This window comes from Apostichopus japonicus, chromosome 2, assembly GCF_037975245.1.
Source record: "Apostichopus japonicus isolate 1M-3 chromosome 2, ASM3797524v1, whole genome shotgun sequence".
NCBI classification, from domain to species: Eukaryota; Metazoa; Echinodermata; class Holothuroidea; order Aspidochirotida; family Stichopodidae; genus Apostichopus; species Apostichopus japonicus.
Genome location: NC_092562.1, coordinates 18,754,054 through 18,773,174, shown reverse-complemented (window position 1 = coordinate 18,773,174; position 19,121 = coordinate 18,754,054). Strand labels below are relative to the sequence as shown.

General features: G+C 36.0%; 2 protein-coding genes across 5 annotated transcripts in view; both read left to right on the top strand.

Moving 5' to 3' along the window:
* The window catches only part of LOC139981020 (uncharacterized), a 63,101-nt gene extending 53,047 nt beyond the window's left edge, over positions 1–10,054 (top strand). The window contains exons 9-11 of the mRNA XM_071993126.1: positions 472–570; positions 800–936; positions 3,631–10,054. Of these exons, the coding sequence (XP_071849227.1) occupies positions 472–570; positions 800–936; positions 3,631–4,446 (1,052 nt within the window). The 3' untranslated portion in view covers positions 4,447–10,054. The remainder of the gene's footprint in view (positions 1–471; positions 571–799; positions 937–3,630) is intronic.
* A 137-nt stretch (positions 10,055–10,191) lies between these two features.
* LOC139980999 (uncharacterized) overlaps positions 10,192–19,121 on the top strand; it is a 37,535-nt gene continuing 28,605 nt past the window's right edge. The window contains exons 1-2 of one of the 4 annotated variants that reach the window (XM_071993101.1): positions 10,192–10,740; positions 18,402–18,527. In XM_071993101.1, coding sequence (XP_071849202.1) covers positions 18,428–18,527 — 100 coding nt within the window. In that variant the 5' untranslated portion in view covers positions 10,192–10,740; positions 18,402–18,427. Of the gene's footprint in view, positions 10,741–15,221; positions 15,527–18,401; positions 18,528–19,121 lie in introns of those variants that run through there. The other 3 variants (XM_071993117.1, XM_071993109.1, XM_071993091.1) reach the window with 3 other exon arrangements.

Below are 19,121 nucleotides of genomic sequence, written 5' to 3'. Positions count from 1 at the left end.
ATCTGACCACTCTTTCAAGTACTTTGGGTGGTGAAGCCACTCTATTCATTGTCACTACAATGTAGAAAGTTGTTTAGAAACCATTGACAGCACATAAACCCAAAAGCAAAAATCTATGCATTACTCTGGCCAAAAAGCAGTTATTTTCAATAGGTCAAAGCAAATCTGGTTCCTGCATGGTTGGATTTCAGCTAGTATGACCTAAGGTTGTGAAGGGGACTCTCTGACAGTTTCACCACACCTTTGAATAAATCGTCGAGCTAATGGATCAAATTGTTGTGGGATCTAGGATACTTTTTCAGATTTCAACTGGCTATTTGGAGCTTTTATCCATAGGTTTATTGCTACATATGGTTTATTTAGGTGGTGTGGGTGCGGGGGGGGGGGGGGTGCAAGGATAGAAGGGGGGAGAAAGCTTTGCTAATGATAATTTCAGATTAATTTACATTTCTATCTGTTTGTTTTATTCAGACTTGCATCCAACCTACCAGTACAAAATTGATGTCGTAGCAGAAAATCAAGTGGGTCGATCGAACCACGGAGAATTTGTCTTGGAGGGGCTCAAATTTGGTGAGAAGATTTACTTTGTCATGGAGGTTTTCTCTGCAAGCGTAGTTTAATTTTGTTCGGTCATCCATTTGTCGAAGACGGATTCACCCTCATAAATACATTTGGTGCACAAAGATAAAACTTTCTGTTGTCGTAATACAGTGCATGTGTTTCTGTTAGTGTTAGGTACCATTAAGCCTAACCCCTGATTCCTTCCTTTATAACACTGGTATATTTTGGTACCCTACAGAACCATCAAAGAAGCCATACTACTTGGGCATCGGGGTCACGTGTTGCGTCCTGCTTCTCCTACTGATCAGTAGTTGCTTCGTCTTGAGGAAGAAGATGAAGGCCAGTCATCTCCCGGCCATAACGTTTCCCGAAAAGGTAAAAGATAAGACTCAAAGCTGGTTGCGCGCATTTTGCCTTGCGCTTTTTTCATGCTGGTATAGCCGTAAATGACTGCAATAAGAAAGCCCTATAGATTGAATCATTTGGGGATATTTCTTCATTCTTGACATGATCTTCAAGTCACAACAGAAGCTGAACTCAATGGTGACAATTTGGGTGTATTGGAAAATTAACATAATCTTTGGTTTCACTTTTGTGAAGAAATCATTGCAAGACTTGTTAGCGCACCTCAAGTATTGGCATCATTTCCGTTGCTAAAATCGGGGTTTCTGCTTTTTTAACTTTTAAAATCATGACATTTTTGAAAGTCTGTGGTACTGAGTCATAAAATGTCCCTCGACTATACTTGTTGTTCCATTGGGATTTTACCCCTCCAAACCTTCCACCTTTGACTAAAAAAAATAACATTAAAATGATCTCACTAATACATCCTTCTGGGGTTTTCACCAAGTGAATGTTAATAAGTAAGGTTTTAATAAATACGTTTAGATCCTGAAAGCTTTGTCAATGTGACAATTGTTGTGGTAGTACTAAAAAAACACTTAAAGACAAAATAAGGTAAGTTTGAATTCTGTCCTCATTATTTGAATGAAACTTGATCGACCTTAGTTTTGTTTAAATTTTAATATCCAATGGAACGATATTTTTTTTTATGAAAGTAAATTGAAACAGCTGTTTAGAGGCCAGGGGTGGGGGAATCCTATAAGAGGTGCCAGAAAAGTTCATCTGTGCCTTCCTAAAGTTGTATAAAAAAAGATGAATTATTAGTTATAAAACTTTTATGATGGGACCACATAACAGTACATTAAATTTTTCAAACCCAAAATATTCTGTATTGGACTAAATGGATAATAATTAGCTATAAAGCTACACCAGCAACTGCTTTTCATTTCTCATTAAACTTGAAATGATTTTGTAACAAGTTTGGAAAAATATAATTCAAAATTGTGTGATCATGTGACCTCATTGATATTAAACAATGACTTAATTATGGACGTGTGGTAATGGCTACATTTGCTTGGATTGTCACCCTACTAAGGGCATGGGTGTAGGGGGGGAATTGGGGCACGTGCCCCCCACTTTTTCCAAAATAGCAAATGTGTGCCCCTTTGATGTCTTTTGGATATCTTAAGCCTTTGTAAATTTTAATATTTCATTTTAATTATTCACGTGTACCATAATAGTATTGATAGCATACTAACACTTCATGGACGGTGTGTATGGGTTTATAGCATAACGAGTGGTGCTTGTGGAATGAGAAAGTGCCCCTCTGGTGTTGTTTACCCCCTACTTTTTGGAAGCTTCCTACCCCCCTGGCTAAGGGCATGGTAATTCCACTTGTAAAGCTGATGTCATTGGTTTGAATCTCGTTATACTGTATGTGGTCAACAATTTATTTGCCATTTCCAGGTTTGGGTGCTAATTGCATCAGTAAAAAGTAAAAAAAATAATGATAACGTGATATGTTTCCAGAGAAGTAGTTGTTGCATATTAGGCTATTCCAAAAAATTAAATAAATAAATCCCAGAATCGTGTACCCCAGTGACGAAACAGGCTATCAATGACTGTATTCTTTCTATTCTATTCCATGATTCCCATTGTTCTTGTTGCAATACCCTCTCTCCCCCCCCCCCCCCCCCGCACACACACATTTGTCTATATTACAAACTAACAAAAACACAATTGCTTTCTTTGTTCTATTATATGCAAATTTTGGGAAATGTGATAGCCTCAGTGGATTGAAATACTACCCGAGGAATAAATCTTCTTTATATCATTTGGTCACAATGTCATGAAGATATATGATCCCTCAGTATTATGTAAAAAAAAAAAACCCCTTGTTTGAGATTATATGTATGACTGATTTATTCTAGTATTGACATTGATACTCTGATGATAGACTGATGGGGTTAAAAAAAAAAAAACCATCAGAATGTTTTTTTTTTGCACTAGGTATCAGAACAAGTCATTTATCAATCCTTTTTGTTTTAGCTGACATTCTGTTTACAAAAAAAATGTTTCTCTTTGCAAATTAGTCAGTCAGCTTCTAAATAATTTAAACACTTAGTAACCTTACAAAAACACCTCACATTAACAACTACAGCTCACCGTACCAACACCACCTCACTATAACAACTTCAGCTCACCATAGCAACAGCACCTCACAATAACAACATCAGCTCATCGTAACAACACCACCTCACTATAACAACTTCAGCTCATCATAGCAACTTAAGCTCACCATAAAAACTTAAGCTCACAGTAAAAGCACCACCCCACCATAGTAACTTCAGCTCACCATAGCAACAGCACCTCACAATAACAACATCAGCTCACTGTAAGAACCTCAGCTCGTAAATTGCTGAGAATTTTAAATGCAAATAAGCCTTGGATGGAGGATGTGTCAGTTATGAAAAGTGTAGTAGGTCAACCAGGCTTTCATAGCATTGGAATTTGTTCTGAAAAAATCTGAACATCTGACACTTACACTACTTTTAATACTACTATGTACTAACAGTATTTTAGTTCTCAAGTAATGGTGATTTGTACAAATTGTACGGACGGTATATATTGTTACATTGCAAAGCAACTGGGGAGGGATTATTAAAAACCTCAATGAATGCGTGGATTAAAAATGTCTTATGCTTTTGTCTTAACTTTCCGCTACAGCCGGTGACGATAAATATAAATTTGACAAAGAAAGAAGAGGAGGTGTTTGACACTCTCAAGTCTGGCGTTCCACTTTCCATGCAAAACAACTACTCTTCAAACATGGAGAAGATGGCCGAATCCTTAACGCCAGTTCTCACAAAGAACGGAACTCAGCTGCCCAAACTGGATCTGTCCAAGAAGGCTATGCCGTTGGCCAAAGATGCCGATTTGAACGATGACGGTGGAGACACCAGCCCCACAGATTCTGGTTTGAACTGTGACTACACCCCTGAAAGTGTGAATGAAATGTCTCCTATACCTGTGGCTTTTCATCCGAGAACTGTTTCATCGAACAGTAGCGAATTTGGGATCTTTGACCCAGAAGAAATAGAGGTTCTGATCGGCCAAGATAGTCAGGTGACCGAACAAACAGCCAATAGGAACCCATCCGCAGACGTTCGATACGGCAGCGGCGATGGCAACCGTCATCCAGAGGGTTACTCCGTGCATGCTTTGGCATCCTCTGATAGTGATGGTAACCGTGGCGATGATAAATTGGTTTACACTCAAGTGAGCGAAAGGCCTACTACGGCAGGCCATGTTGGACAGACCCCGGCATTGCCCACTGGATCAGGTAGTAACTCTGCCAGTGCATATCAAGGAAGTGGTGGGTCTGGGACATCTGATGGAACAATAGCCAGTTATGTGCAACATGTCGAAGTAGGGACATCCCCGCAGCAGGATGGTGGCAGCACCAAGGTGTCAACGAGCGGGGTCTCAGACTGCTCCCCGTATTTCAAACAAAGTGAGACCACCCCCTCCGATATGGTTTAAAGATTTACGTCACAAAGGTGAATAATTGAGAGATCTTTCAAAAGAGGATGTGAGGCATAATTCTAATGTTTATGTGATTTCATAGTATATGGAAGTGTATGGTGAGATGATTATGGTGTCATTATAAGTGCTATGAAACCAGAGCTATCAGTGATAACCATGGTAACACTACTATTCGAACAGAATAACATCAGCCACGTCCTTTCAAAATCTCACATTTACTATGCCGCATAAAGTAGCTATTTCTCTTGTTTGCACTCAAATTGATGTTTAGAAATTTGAGCAGATTTTTTATTCTCTTTCAAAACATATCATAATTTTGTCCAAGGCCTACCATTTGGTCATAGCAGATTGTATGGGCCTAGCCTACTTTTGCATGCTAGAATTGAGGTTGAAGTGGTTGTCATTTATCAGCAAGATGATTTCCAATACCACTTTAAAATGTACCTTCTTTGCAGACACAGAACACGGAGCAGTTTCATCAAGACATTAATTACCATAGTAACACAAATAGTGTCTGATTTTGGAAAGTGACATATGGCTCTGAAATGTGACAAGTTACTCGATTGGCTAAGAAGAAACTTAACCATTATATGTAACATATCAAATACTCAGTGTAGTTTACACTGTCAAAAGCTAGTGCTCGGATATTGAGTTCCAAGGTCACAGTCATGCTACCAAATTCCATCTGTGTCCTCCTAATCAAATATATAATTACCTTATAATTAGAACTTCACCACGAACACTCCATGATCGCCTTCAAAGTTTTTTTCTCAGACTTGTTCTTTGTCGAGCTCACACCCATGATGTGCAGACAGGTTCCGCAAAATATCGGAGACCAATTAATAAGTGAATTAGTGGTTTACAACACTGGCACATCATGCATAGTCGGTCTTCCAACTCTCTGGTCTGTCAAAGCTCTGCCACTCAAACACCAGTCAGGTTTAAACCGATATGGATACGGTGTCTGAACCGAGTTTGTAGTTCATATCTATAGTATGCAGTACACATGTGTACTTTATTATAATTGTTAATTTATATATATATATATATATATATATATATATATATATATATATATATATCTCATCAACATTGTAAGATATACTTTGTTTACAATTATATTCTTGGATGGGTGCATTAACATTGTATGGGATCACATGGCTTATACAATGGATATAACTATTGTTTGTTTTTTATTTTTTTATCACATGAAGGCATAATAGTATGGTTTATTTAGCATGTGAATTCCAGTACATATGATATCAGATTTTACCAGGTTATTGTTTTCAGTTTTTATTGCAGTGATGCAAGCCAAATTCATTATAAGAAGAACGAAAAAAATTGCCATTCCCCTTTTTTTAATTTTTAATTTTTTTTTAAGGTTGAGAAAATATATGGAATGCATGGTTTTTGGTTACAGTGAGTAATGATATGATAACATATATATTTTTCCCGGTTATATTTCATCTCCTGCCTGTTGTTGTCTTTTAGAAGTGACTAATTTTGAGGGGAACCTTTTTTTTTTGCTATCCTTTTTTTTCTTTTATACCATTAATCAGCTGATCTAACAAGAGTGCAAGTTGATTTTTCAAAGAGACTTTAAAAGAAAATTAATAAAAAAAAATATTTTAAATATTGAATATTTCCAGTACTTTTACAAATCGAGGAAAAAAGAAAGAAAGAAGGAAATTATTGATGGTGCTAATCATGAAATGTAAGTTACAGAATGTTAATGATTGGTACTTTATGTGAAGTATTTGAAAGGTAATGGATAAGGATAATGTGTAGCAAAATGGCATATGGTGCAGAATGGCTTATTTACAGCTATACTGTTAATAGATCTTAGATGCCTGAGAGAAGTGAAATAGATTTTTTTTTGGGGGGGGGGTTAGGGTGGGGGGTCAGTGAGGAGGGTGTGATGGTTAGAGTTACAGGTTAGTCAGTCAAATTACATTTAAACAGCAAAATCTGGAAAGGGCTATTAAGGTTTCTGGTATATTTTCTACTCTAATTTGAATCCAGCTTAATAAAGCTATAACGAAGTGCATTATAAAAAACGAGATATGACAAAAGAGACATGTTTTTATCTTAATCCCATTCGATTGTTACTGTAACTAATGGAGAAATGAGAATGTCAATGTACACAGCTGTTAGATCATAATGGGTTAAACAAGATTGAAATATTGCATTTTGTATGACGCTACGGCACATTTCAGTGTCTCACACTTTAATAACGATCGTGTGAATTCAAAGGTGAAATTTCAAAGAAGCTCTAGACCGATATGAGATGCACCAGAAGTTAAAAGGGCGGATAGTTTACCATCTCATATGAATAACTCAGTTTCGAATTATTAAGATTATTTTTAGATATGTTTTATCACTTTAAAAAGTCAATAAAGGAAACTTAGTTGATGCTCTGCTAGTCAGTAATCATGCAAATGTATAGAAGGGAAGAAAATTGTAAATAGAAAAATTTGTCTTTAATCTAAACCGTCACTTTAACGATTTAGCTTTTCTTGACATTTTTGAGTTTGGGCATTTCTTTGTCATTTTGTACATCTGGATTTAAGAGAAATGTTTTAACCAGGTTTTTTTAACTGCTCTTTGTTTGTATAGTCATTTTATTTACTTTTTTGAATTTTTTGATTTTTTATTATTTCTTTGCACTTTTCACAAGTTACTTGCCAGATTTGTTTTTGGATTTACAGGGAAAAAATTATTTGGGAAATTATATGTACAGCAATTTTTTTGGTTTAAATTGAAAAATGTATAAAGAAGAAAAAAAACCCATTTATTTGCTATTTTAAAATTGAATTCTCTTATAAAACAAATTAATAGTACCTCACATGGACTTAAGAAAATACTTCACAAACCTCACACATCTTAGCATCCAAAACACCCTTTTTTGGATAATCACTGCCACTTTGTGGAAAACAGTCGCCTCACAGGGTTAGTATTCAACTCCACCAGTAATTCACTGGGCATAATTATGGAATCTGTCAATGTATAATAGTGGTAAAAATTCTGAATTTTGCATTTAATGTATCATATGTTTCAAAAGAAACTTACTCCTTGAAAAGGATAAATTTTAGGCATATAATTGATTCAGACGATTAAAAACCATATTGTCAAGTCCAGATTGTACAAACCCCCTTTTTTTTTGGGGGGGGGGGAGGGGGGGTTGGGTTCTGGAATTTATGAAACAGCAGATTAAATGTTAGCATTTAGGCCTGCAACTGAGAAGCTGATGTCATCATCAAGTTAACCTTAAAGGATTATTCCAGAGATTTAGGATGATTTTTAAAGGTGAAAATATCTTGAAAATATGGAAATAGCTACATAGGAACATTACTATCACTCCTAATTTTCTGTATTCTGTTGGTCTTTGATTGTAAAACTCTGCCAACAGCCATATCCAGTATAATTTCAAACATTTTCAAATCAAATCTCATTGGTCTTAGATTGGTCAGAGTGGATTTTGAATTTTAAAAATTGTAGTGAAATTTTTATAAACAAAATTAAAAACTATGAATAAATGTTTTCAATATGCATAATGCATATTTTTAATACTGATTTTGAATGAACTGTAAACTCACAAACCAATGCATCTTACTATCCTGACTTATCACGTTGCATTACAAATATTGATGAAATATGAAGGGGAAAAAATTACAGATTTGATATTTTAATATTTGTCATTAATATTATCTGGAATCAACAGTATTCATTGATTACTGGCTAATTATCATTCATTTTTGTGATCAAATAATGTCCAGAATCGTGGTAGATCTCCTAGTTGAATCATTTGTGTAAACTTATTCTAAAAGAATAATTCTTGGGTTTTGGTAGGAATTGGCCATAGATCAGCATGTTGATGCAAAGGCTGTTTGATAGAATTGTATCATTGACATCTTTTACTCTATAGTGGAACCTGTCATTTGACGTATTTGAGTATTAAATGTATTCCATGGTAGTTGGACTGTGGAGTTAATAAGTAAACTGATGAAAACAAATTAAACCTACAAAGCATGAAAGTATCAGTAAAAGACATGATAACTATAAGTGTTTTCGATTGGTCGGCAAAAGTAAAAAAAAAACAAGTCTTTTGAAAACCCATGAAGAAATGAATTTGAGAAGATTGTTGGTTTGAATAGTTTCCTCTAGGCCATGGTTTCTTACTAGCCAGCATGCTTTAGGTCACACCAGCCTGTGAAGTTTCCAATTATGTCCCACGAAATGGGTCCTCATTCTTGATCTAATAGGATATGTGGGCCTTCAGGATTGAGCACCCTACCAGTGTTACATGGCACATTGCTCAACGTAGGTATGGTGAGATATTGATTCTGTTTGGTCATTTAACAACCATCGGTGCTTTCTCCTCTTAAAAAAAGAAATTGAGAAAAACTTTGCTCTCAGCATTTTTGGATACTTTCTATAGCTCATAAATAATAATTACCAGAAGTTTGAATGAAATAACAACGAATAACTTGGTTTAAGTGTAACATTTGGCTGATATTTTCAGAAAAAATAAAACATCTCATACATTATGAAATAATGATTTGCCAAAAGTTGCACAACATTATCTCAAGAGGACAAGCCTTGTCTGAGGTTTCCCAGAGAGAGTTTTAAAAATAATGTGTTTTATTGTCTTGTTATACATGAATGCTAGTAAATTGCTGAAAATGACATTTTACTATTTTGAAACGAAAACCAAATTACATAGTTTGGTAACCAAGTCATACAGAACCGATTGTGAAAATACCAGACCATAAACGTTAATTTTCACTTGCAAAGGGCTGTATAAGTATTTGTAAAATGCAGATTAATTTGTTTTGTTTCACTTTCCCATTATAACTATGTACAGTTGCTGATTTAGGAGTACTCCTCAAGGTTGTTTCTTTGGCTTTAATCACTAGTGTCTTTCTTTGTTGCTGATTTCTGATTGCAGATTTCTGAATTCTGCTAATAGATTTCTGATAATAGGTTTCTGATTTCTGATAATTGAATTCTGATCATAGATCATATCCTGTATCTGTCTTGTTGCATATGAATGTTGTATAAATGACAGAAATACACTGTTTTTGTACAGATATTATCAAATGTAATTTTAAAAGGCGTACATAACACAGTGGCCTTAACAAAGGGGGAGCCAGTATTACATTTTGCTTCAAATATCTGAAAAAAAAACAAAATTAATCAAACCTATTCATGGTTTGAAAAGGTATAAAAACTTAAAACATACTTTACACACACTTTTCTGAATAAAAGTAATCATTGTATAATAATACTCTGAGATATGTAGATATATGTAGATATAAATATATATACAGTATATATATATATATATATATACAGTATATATATATATATATACAGTATATATATATATATATATATATATATCAGAGTATTACTATACAATGATGACTTTTGTTCAGAGTAGTGTGTGTAAAGTATGTGTTAAGTTTTTATACCTTTTCAAACCATGAATAGGTTTGATTAATTTTGGTTTTAGAGATATTATATCCCGGTGGAGGCTGGAAGTATTTTCACTGTTCTGGATTTTCCAACTCATTACAATTTCAAATATATGTATATAAATATATCTATTGCCTTGGTCGTTTATTTTCATTTCATTTAACAAGCGTCTGTTCAAAGTATTGCGTTTAACATCTGTCCTTATATTAGCATACACAAATGATTTCGAGTTGGTTCGGGTCATGATTGACCACTAGAGTAGAAAAACAGGATTAACCACTGTTCGTAACAGGTATCAGATGCCTTCCTTACATAAATAGTATGTGCGACCTCATTATGTACCATACTATATGCATCACTATTAGCATGAAATAGCCAACTATATGTACTGTTTATTAACGAGTTATGTCTACCTCAAGACGGCATATAATTACAGCCTTAAACGTGGACATTTAAATTGAATGCAACCAGTAGTTTGCCTTGAAAAATAAATTCCTCACCGTAGTGTCGTACTGTCTGGAAGAAACCGACTTTTATTCACCACGCCGTCAGCTAGACTCGACTTTTGTTTGCTTCAGCGAAAACCTGCTCGTAAAGCGCCATCATTTTATTCCTATTTATGTTGGTTTGGCTTCCATCCATAAAAAAACTTGGCATAGCAATGCAACGAAGGCTTCTGTTGTATTTTGTTCTTGCTCCCGTCTTTCTCCGGACTGTTTTTTTTACCGAAGAGCAGTGGCTTACAGCAAGAAGCAACAGAGCCCTGGTGAAGCAACAGAAATGGTCCAAAACGGAGAGCCCACATTGCGAAAGGTAAATCTTTCTTTGATAAACTTTTCAGTGGAAGTTCCGTGTGTAGCATGGAACGTGATTGCTTTCTTTAGTAAAGCACATCTCTATTTCGGTCAAGTTTTGTATAGAAGAGATACCTACGTGTACCCACAAGTATACTATTATGTATTTGTAAATGTGTTATATCTTTACCATCCATATACATGGCTGTAGCTACTGGGGAATGCAAGGGTTAGTATCCCCAAATAAACCATTGCTCTCGCCTTACCAGTTGCGCAAAAACAAAACAAAAAGATGGAAAAAGAGCAACACATCAAAATTCAGTACATTCATAAAGTTATGAACGTCTTGTTCGAGGCATTTGCAATGGATATTATGTTAAAATAGTTAAATGGTTCGTAGCATGTTTTGGGTACTTGACAGTACAACTTACTGTGTACAATGCAATGGGGTAACAGAAAGATAGCTCTTCAAATCTTACAAGGCATGTCATTGGATACTTAAATTTACGAGCGTAAAATATTGTCCAATTGAATCAGCTTCAATTTCATATCAATGAAAAGTGAATTTTGTCTTCTGACCTGATCAGTCAACTCATGCTTTGTACGTGTGCACATTAATGTGTTCCATGTAACTGCAGCAGCGACTTTGAACGGATCTGCGGGCATAAGTACCGTACGTGACAGTCTCAGATATACTCTCAAAGCACCTTACTTTGACGGCGAGTTCAAATGATCTTACTGGCTTTAAATATCAGATCGGTGAGCTGGTAAAAACAGACATATCCGATTCTAACTCTCCATCACAAACACGTATATACCTCGTAGCTGATGCGGTATCCAGTCAAAACGTCCCTTTACCAAAACGTCCCCGCTTTTTTTAAGACCAAAACGTCCCCGCTTTTACCAAAACGTCCCCGCAGTCAAAACGTCCCCGTGAGTCAAAACGTCCCCGCTTTTTATAATCAGTTGGAATGCAAGTGTGGATGTTTTTAGTTCAAATCAAAGAGTAAGGATAAGTATAGTTTAGGAGTGGGAAGTGCCGGGTATGAGGGCGGAAACATTTTTGAGTATAATTTTCTGAGGTAAAATAATATAAATAGAAAAGAGAATGCAAGAGGGCTGTAGGGTAATAGGATTTTGTTTAAGTTTCTGAATGAATATATACGGTATTGAGGGAAGGGAATAAAAAAGATTTTTTTGTTGTTTTGTTTACGTACAACAAGTTACTTTTGTAATGAAAGTGATATATATTTTCCTACACTACATACGTTTATTATTTTTTATTGAAGACACTTTATACTTTTGATTTTCGTGATTCTTTGCCTATTTTTTTTATCCTTTTCCAGAATTTATTCTGCCTTCTTATATTTTGATGGTCTTGAAGGGGGACTACGGCTAAAGCCCCAACCCCCTCTCCCGTCTCTGCCCTCCCTAATTATAATAATATTTAATAATGTTATTTTGTAATATTATTTGAAAAAGGCCGAGAAGCGATCGACGTAAGGATTCGAGGTTGTCGTTTTATAGGGAAACCACCTTCCCTAGTGCAATGCAGTGGCGATCTCTAGACAAAACTAGTCGTCAAATGAACTTCATCCATCGCCATACGAGAAGCCGCATGGCTACCCAGCGATGCACAAAGTTCAACGCAACGATTGACACACTGTATGTCTTTGCTGTCTTTAGGTGCATGTGCGAACGTTTTTGGTAACGAACATAATATTATCTACGAGATCATATCTCTTCGACCAGTCGTAGATGGAGAAAGCGAGGTTGTCTGTGATAACAGTTTCTGAGCGGAACGTGCCCCCCCCCCCCCAAAAAAAAGTTCTAAATGTTGTCAAGACGTGCAAAGGTCCCAGAGGAAAGCGACATAGAGAACAACAGCAAGACAGAAACTTTAAAACAGAAGAGGGAAGCGGGTCAAAATACCCACCACTACCACCCCCACCAGCACCACCACCACCACCAACACCACCAACACCACCACCACTACCACCACTAAACATTCCCATTAGCTCAGGTATCACATTATCAGAGACGATGTTTCTCTGCCAAGTTCTACAGAAATGGTTGAAGACCGCGAGCGTGAAATGGAAGAACTTGCTTCCCATATTGATGACAACAGAGTGTCACTTATGTTGTACAAATACTTTTAAAAGATCAGAAGGCCATATTCCAATGGCATTGAATTTCTTTGATATTTGTTGATATGCCAAGTACAGGCGTGAAGTGACTTTCAAAGTGCCGGATTGTTCAAGCTATGAATACCGACTTCCGATCAGAAAAGAAAAGAGAAAAAAAACCTTACATGTAAATATTTTGCAGCATAATAAATAACCGTCACCCATTGCTAGCTAATGATGGTGAGAAATATCAGTCTATACCGTACACCTTCATGCTCAGAGATATTATGAAGAAACGCATAATGCGATATCATGCATGTATACCAAATACGTAGACGACGACACATACGCATGCCAGCCATTGCGCTGTCTTGCACCGATGACGATGGCCGTGACACTGGCGAGAGAATTCCTGAGGCGCAGACCTGTTTGAACATGTTTGTAAATGTCTGTTTTATTATAATGAAAATATTATGCATTAATCTATTTCAATCCCCGTCAAGGAAATACATATGAAAAAAATATTATCAAACTGGCTAATAAATACTCAGTTGATATCTTGTTTTTTTGTCATACATAATGGATGACCAAACTTATAACATTTTCAGAAATCTTGTGCGTTTAACAGGTAAATCTCATACACATTGGGCTTTATATACATAGTTTGAAATAATTAATGAAAACATTACGTATAGTTTAGTTTTGATTTATTAGTGTTAAAGTTAAAGTTGAAGGTTTATAAGTCTTGTATGAGGCTAATGCCTCCTCACATGACTTTACAACTTAACCCCTGGTCATTGGTAACTTGTCACACCCACACACAGAAACATTAAATAGGCGACCGTTATTAAAACACCCACATACCAAAGTGTGCACAATTCAATCAGTCTCTCCTGAGACACCAAAAGTGCACCACATCCACGTGTCCCCTGGTGGACTTCCCATATAGGGTGCAGCCACAAACCGGCGCACACAACTATATTTACAAGTTACCTGCACAAGTTTCATTCATACACCTGGGTGAAGAGAGGCAATGGAGATAAAGTGCCTTGCCCAAGGACACAACGCAATGATCTGGCCAGGACTCGAACCTGCAATCCTTAGATCACAAGTCCACTGCCTTAACCTCATGACCACAACGCTCCCTACAAAAGGTTACACGAAGGTCGGTCCTTTATATTTAGCTATCTCAGTCATTCTCGCGAAACACGATTTACCGTTATTGTTAGCCCCTGTATGTTCCGGCATTTGATACATCCGTATGTAAATATAAAAAAAATTATAAAAATGGTATATGTTAAAGAAATTAAAAAACGTATAAATCCTTCTAGACGAAAGGGAACAGCATTGTGTTTAACAGTATCCTGGTTCCAATGTTGTTATCCTATGCTGTGAAAATAAAAGGGATTACAGGAGAAAAACACACTAAATTGTTTCCGTATGAATTTCCTCATCTGACAAGAAACATTAAATAGGCGACCGTTATTAAATCTGTTTTTCTTTCTTTTCTCGTACTTCTCGTTCAGAAACAAACCTGAATGTGTATGACCTGGTTTGTGTAATATTTTCCTGGCAAAGAAGAGTATAGACTCATTGATATTAAATCGAAACTCTTCGACATTGTTCATATAACAAAGCCCTTTTCTATAAGTGCCTCAAAAAACCTTTTTCCAGATGTTTTCACAGGGGTTAAACTATAGATATAAATAGACGACTATGAGTGACAAAGGTGTACGCTTTTCCTGTACTTGTTCCTCCTCGCGGTTTCTATATCGCTTTATGAAATTATATCACTTTCGGAATGTTAAATTGCGTTGCTTGCAAATATACAACTTCCTCTGAAAAAAAATCAATTTGCAATACATTGGACTAGGGTAGGGGATGGGAGTGGGTTGTGGTGGTGGGTGGAGTGTATCCCAAGCATATATAGATATATTGCTGAATCCGGTGATTCAATCATTTAGAATGTGACTATAGGCTGCTTAAGTGAAAGGCAAAGTCCCGTGTCCCCTTCAAAATTAAAAAACATGAACCCCGGTCACAGATATGCATAGTCTGGACATATGGTATGGCCATAGTCTTATAGGATTTATTGATCGAAAATTTTACAACGCTTTTAGAGCATTTAGAGTAAAAAAGTTTGCAATGGACACATGCGCAAGTTACAGAAGCTTTATTCTATACTACAGTTATTATGCATGTAAAATGCAAACTTGGAGATTTTCCAAGTTTCTTTTAAAGCTTAACAGACCTCTTCAGTTGAACATGAAACTTGACCACCCAATCCATTAAATGAACCACGATGTTAATGAACTAAAGCATCCAATAGTTCAAAAGAAATCTGCTCGGATTTGGGTGACGATTATTTTAGCGTGTCTAACGACCATGGAGCAGTTACCCTTATACAGTCCCTCATTCCTTGTACATTAACAACATTAGTCAACATTATTGTAGCGTGATCCCAAATCACGTGTGACCTGGTTCAAGACATATCTCATAACGGAACAGAAATAACTATAGCAATATACCAGGAAGTTGTCTCTGCATGGCACCATAGGGAGTTTCCAGTCGAAAACCAAGTTCAAGATTTTAAATGAAAACAAATAAGGATTACAGCCAACACAGAATGTCACACTATAACATTAACTGGAACTCGGTATGCACGTCTTCGTAGTGTTGGTAAGTTGAATAAACGTGTCTTTAATATATTGGTCAGCAAATATATCTACATATAAGTATTGATCCAGTTCGGATTTTAAAACTATGTAGGCTGACCTCAGGATTTACTTCCATGGTAATTTCAATCTATTTCAAGATTTCCCGTGAACATTCAGATCACTTGCTAAAAACACTGAGAGGGCTTCTTTACTTGGAAAGTATATATAATTATGACATTGGTAAATGTTCCTTTGTTCATTTTATAGAGGAGAAGCAAGTCTGATGCCGTAAATGGACATTCACTAGATAATAGATAATGCTTGACATGTCTTACTTCAAAATTTGAATTCAGTTTCAGCTTCTTCTTCTTCTTCTTCATTTTTTTTAAAAAAAAGAGCGCATTTTGAATATAAAATACAGAGACTCATTTTTGGTACTTTTGTTATATAAGATTATTTTCTTTTCAAATTAGATTTTTATTTTATTTAAATTGGAACCGTACTTAATCCAAACAATTGTGGGGAAAAAAATCGAGGAATGAAACCATGTTTTGGAAATGGGCATATTTTAACTTTAAAGTTACCTTTTGATAGGCCTATAACATTTAGCTTTTTCAATTTTTTTTTAACCAACTTCTATTTCGAAAACGGCATGTATATTAAAATTTAATGATAATATCACCAAGCTGCATGCTTACTTGATTATGTTGCTCTCTTAACTGCCTAGTTTATTTCAGCAGAAAGTGATTTTTCTTGGACTTAAAAACTTTTTGTTTTTGGTGAATTGTATGTTAAAATAGTATTATCTAAAATGTTTCCGATCATTTGAGATTAAAATTGTGAGAACTGGTTGAAAAATGACCGAGATATAAGGATTGTCATAAGAACATTTATGCAAATATGGTCCCCAAATAGCTTATTTTGGAATAAATACTACCAATAGGTCCAAAAGAAGTTTGTCCCTACCCTATTCCATTTATGGACTGTTGAATGTGATTTATACCGTATTTCATTTAGGTGTATATATAACGAAGCCGGGCCAGTTACTTTTAAGCCTTGACTGACAGATCAGAAATTTGTTACTCTTCTGAAAGAAATAATTGTTTGAACTCTAACAAATCTGTCATGTTTCCTTTTGGCTCCAAGACTCGATTCGATTAAAAGTATACAAGGGCGCAGAAACCGGGGGGCGCCAGCCCCCCCCAGTGAAAAATGTGGAGGGGCGGAAGTATCATTCCGCCCCCCCCCCCCCCCGCTTCGCAAGTCAGAAAATCCCTTTTTCATTTCCAAATGAGAAAAAAATCTCATTTGGAGCACCAAATTGCATCTAAGGCCAGGTGAAAATACAAAATTAAGTTTACAAAATGGAGTGGGTGTTGAAGTGTGCTATATTGCACCAAATTGCATCTTAGGCCACCTGGAAATGCAAAAAAAATCCAAAGGGGAGGGGGACACCCCCTCCCCTTAGACCCCTCCCCCAGGCCGGCCATCAATCTTCAGCCCCCCCCACTCTAAAGTACCTTCCTACGCCACTGAAAGTATACCTCAAATTGCACTAAACAAATAAAACTACTCTAGGCTATGGACGCTGATTGTATGTCCAGAGGTTCGAAACCGGCAAGGAAGGTCGTAATTCCACTGTAGGCGTTTGTCACCTGTATCGAACAACACTAGTTCTGTTTTTGGTGACATATTTGCCTTACTCTATAGAGATCAAACATGATTCTCACCAACTCGAAATCATTTGTGATTCCTAAAGCCGGATCTCGAAAGACATACTTTGAACAGACTTTTGTTAATGAAATGGAGGTAAACGACAAAGGCAAATGAATATATATATAATTTGAAGACAAAATCAGAGGGAAATATATGTATATATATTATATATATATTTCTCATGCAATACTTGAACCTGCAAGATAGTTTAGGTTGGTTCACTTTATAATACTATGGCATACATTTTGTTTCAAACTGTCGTAGTATCGACGAACAGTTGGGTTGCAAATGGAGAATTGAATTTCTGGTTCCGAAGCAATGAGTAAGTGCCCCAGTAAAGTTGACGACACTATAGTGTAACCAAAGGCACAGCCATTATATTTATTCGATGGGGTGAGGAGCTAAGAAGTTACATCGTCCCTGGAGAATGGTCTCCCACTTGCGATTTTTTTTTTGTAGTAGAGGGTGTTGAATTGGTGCTAAATTTAATTTGGAAACTATGTTCTAGAATTGTTTACTTTACAGTGTATACATACCTCAATATAACGACTTTCTCACGTCAAAAATGCGTTGTATTCCTCGAAAAGGCGCCTTTCCTCTTAACAGTTTGTTTATTTAAACTTAAAATATCAACTTCTCGTGCAATATTTCTATAGGAATTAAAGTGGTTTTATGAAAGGTGGGTGGTACTAAGTAAGGATTAAGGATATAGTGAAGGCAACCAAAGGAACCGAAGTTTCACAATGAACTGTTGGCATTTCGGCGTTATAGCAAACTTTTCATTTAATATGTCCTCATTTCGTAAATTTTTGCCATCCAAGTTCTGAGGAAGAATTCGACAATTTCACGTAATAATTATTTGATAGTCAGGCAATCTTTTTGCTGTTGCAAAGTATCCAGTTGAATTATCCAACACTGTCACGGGGTGCATCTTTCATGACAAAAGGGTGTATAAGGAGGGGTGGGGGGGGGGAGGGTTGTCGGACAGAAACATATACAGCTGCCACAGCTAATCAAATTGGGGCAGATGCCCCATCGGCCGCCTCTCCTCAATTTCTCCTACGTCTACAAATCCTAACTTAGCTTTATATGGTATGCTAATTCATTGACTCAAGTTGTGGGAAGATACATGTCATATTTATTTCGGAATTTTTAACAATGGAATCGAAAATCTTTCTCAGATGAAAAACTGGTCCGGCAGATCAAGATGTCACACTACGTTCTTCTAACTATACTTATTTACTTGATGAATCCATTGGAATGTTACTCTGAAGAACAAGGAGTGTTCGAACTTGCACGAAAACTCAGTAAGTATAAGTAATATCTAACATGTAACAGGTATAGATATAACATTAACTTTATCTCTTCAGAAAATATATGATTTTCCGCTTGCGAATTGTTTGGGATCATTTCTTAAAGAATGAATTATTTATAAGAAAATAAACTACTTCGAACTTATATGTACATCAAACAGCTGGTTATCCCTGAAACGTAAGTCTTAAAATTCACAAATGCATGCGAACGATATATTTGAGTTTTTTTTTGCTCAAAAATAAATTAGGCTAAAACAAACAACTTAGGTTGCGTGATGTTCAGTAAAAAGTAAATGAAACGAATATAATATGTTTCATGGCATTTTTAAGTACTGAACGCAACACAAATAACTATAAAATGGGTAATAAAACAGTATAGACCTGATTACCTGATGACCTGACGCGTTTATTGCGTAAATTAAGCGTGACGTCATGGAATCACGTTTATTGTCGAGGTATATTTGCATTATTTAACGTGTTTAAGATGACTTGTTTAACGCGGACGGTTTCAAAGACAAATATGAAACACAGGAATTGCTTGCAATTCTATATTCAAAAGAAGCAATAGTTTATTAGTAACTTAAGGTA